The sequence below is a fragment of the Chaetura pelagica genome, unplaced genomic scaffold (assembly GCF_000747805.2).
Source record: "Chaetura pelagica isolate M959 unplaced genomic scaffold, ChaPel_1.0 scaffold2261, whole genome shotgun sequence".
Lineage (NCBI taxonomy): Eukaryota > Metazoa > Chordata > Aves > Apodiformes > Apodidae > Chaetura > Chaetura pelagica.
Genome location: NW_009952043.1, coordinates 21,736 through 22,318, shown reverse-complemented (window position 1 = coordinate 22,318; position 583 = coordinate 21,736). Strand labels below are relative to the sequence as shown.

Sequence of the window (583 nt, the reverse complement as noted above, 5' to 3'; positions counted from 1 at the left end):
CCCCCTCCTGCCCCTCTCACTTCTCTGGAACACTGACCAAAAAAAAAAAGCCTATTTATTAAAAAAAAAGAAGAGAGTCATGACTAGACTGCAGGACTAAAAAGAAGTGATATGATCCAATTCCGAAAAACACTTAAATTAAAAACTTGTTTAAAATACAAAACCGACCCAGGGTGCTGGTCAGGAGCTGCCCCAAGGAGGCTCTGACGCCCCTTTTCCCCCTGGTGCCTCCCAGGAGTCCTTGATCTCCCAAGGTTTGTGGTGTGGGCACCGAAAGCAGCTGATGCCGTGAAGTCAGATCCTGTTTCCAGAGGCCTTCAGACCGCGTGGAGCAGCTCCTCCTCCTCCTCCTCCTCCTCCCAGCCGGCCTGGCTCCCACCAGGCTCCACAGGAAGGACCAGCCACGGGTGGGCTCTGCTGTGAGACTTCCAGGTGTCCCAGGCTCCGCCGCGCTGCCTCAGTCCCTGTGAACACTGTCCCACCAAGTGCAGCTCAGCCCTCCAGCTTCTGGGTTTCTGCTCCAGTGAAGATTTCTTTCTTTTTTTTTTTTTTTTTTTTTTTTTTTTTTTTTTTTTTAAATAAA

General features: G+C 49.9%; 1 protein-coding gene across 1 annotated transcript in view; it reads right to left on the bottom strand.

Annotated features, from left to right (window-relative positions):
- Nucleotides 1-317: 317 nt before the first annotated feature.
- Nucleotides 318-583, bottom strand: part of PIP5K1A (phosphatidylinositol-4-phosphate 5-kinase, type I, alpha) — a gene marked incomplete at its 5' end in the record, with an annotated part of 12,512 nt that continues 12,246 nt past the window's right edge. Inside the window, one exon of the mRNA XM_010002802.1 lies at nucleotides 318-464. Within this exon, the coding sequence (XP_010001104.1) occupies nucleotides 318-464 (147 nt within the window). The remainder of the gene's footprint in view (nucleotides 465-583) is intronic.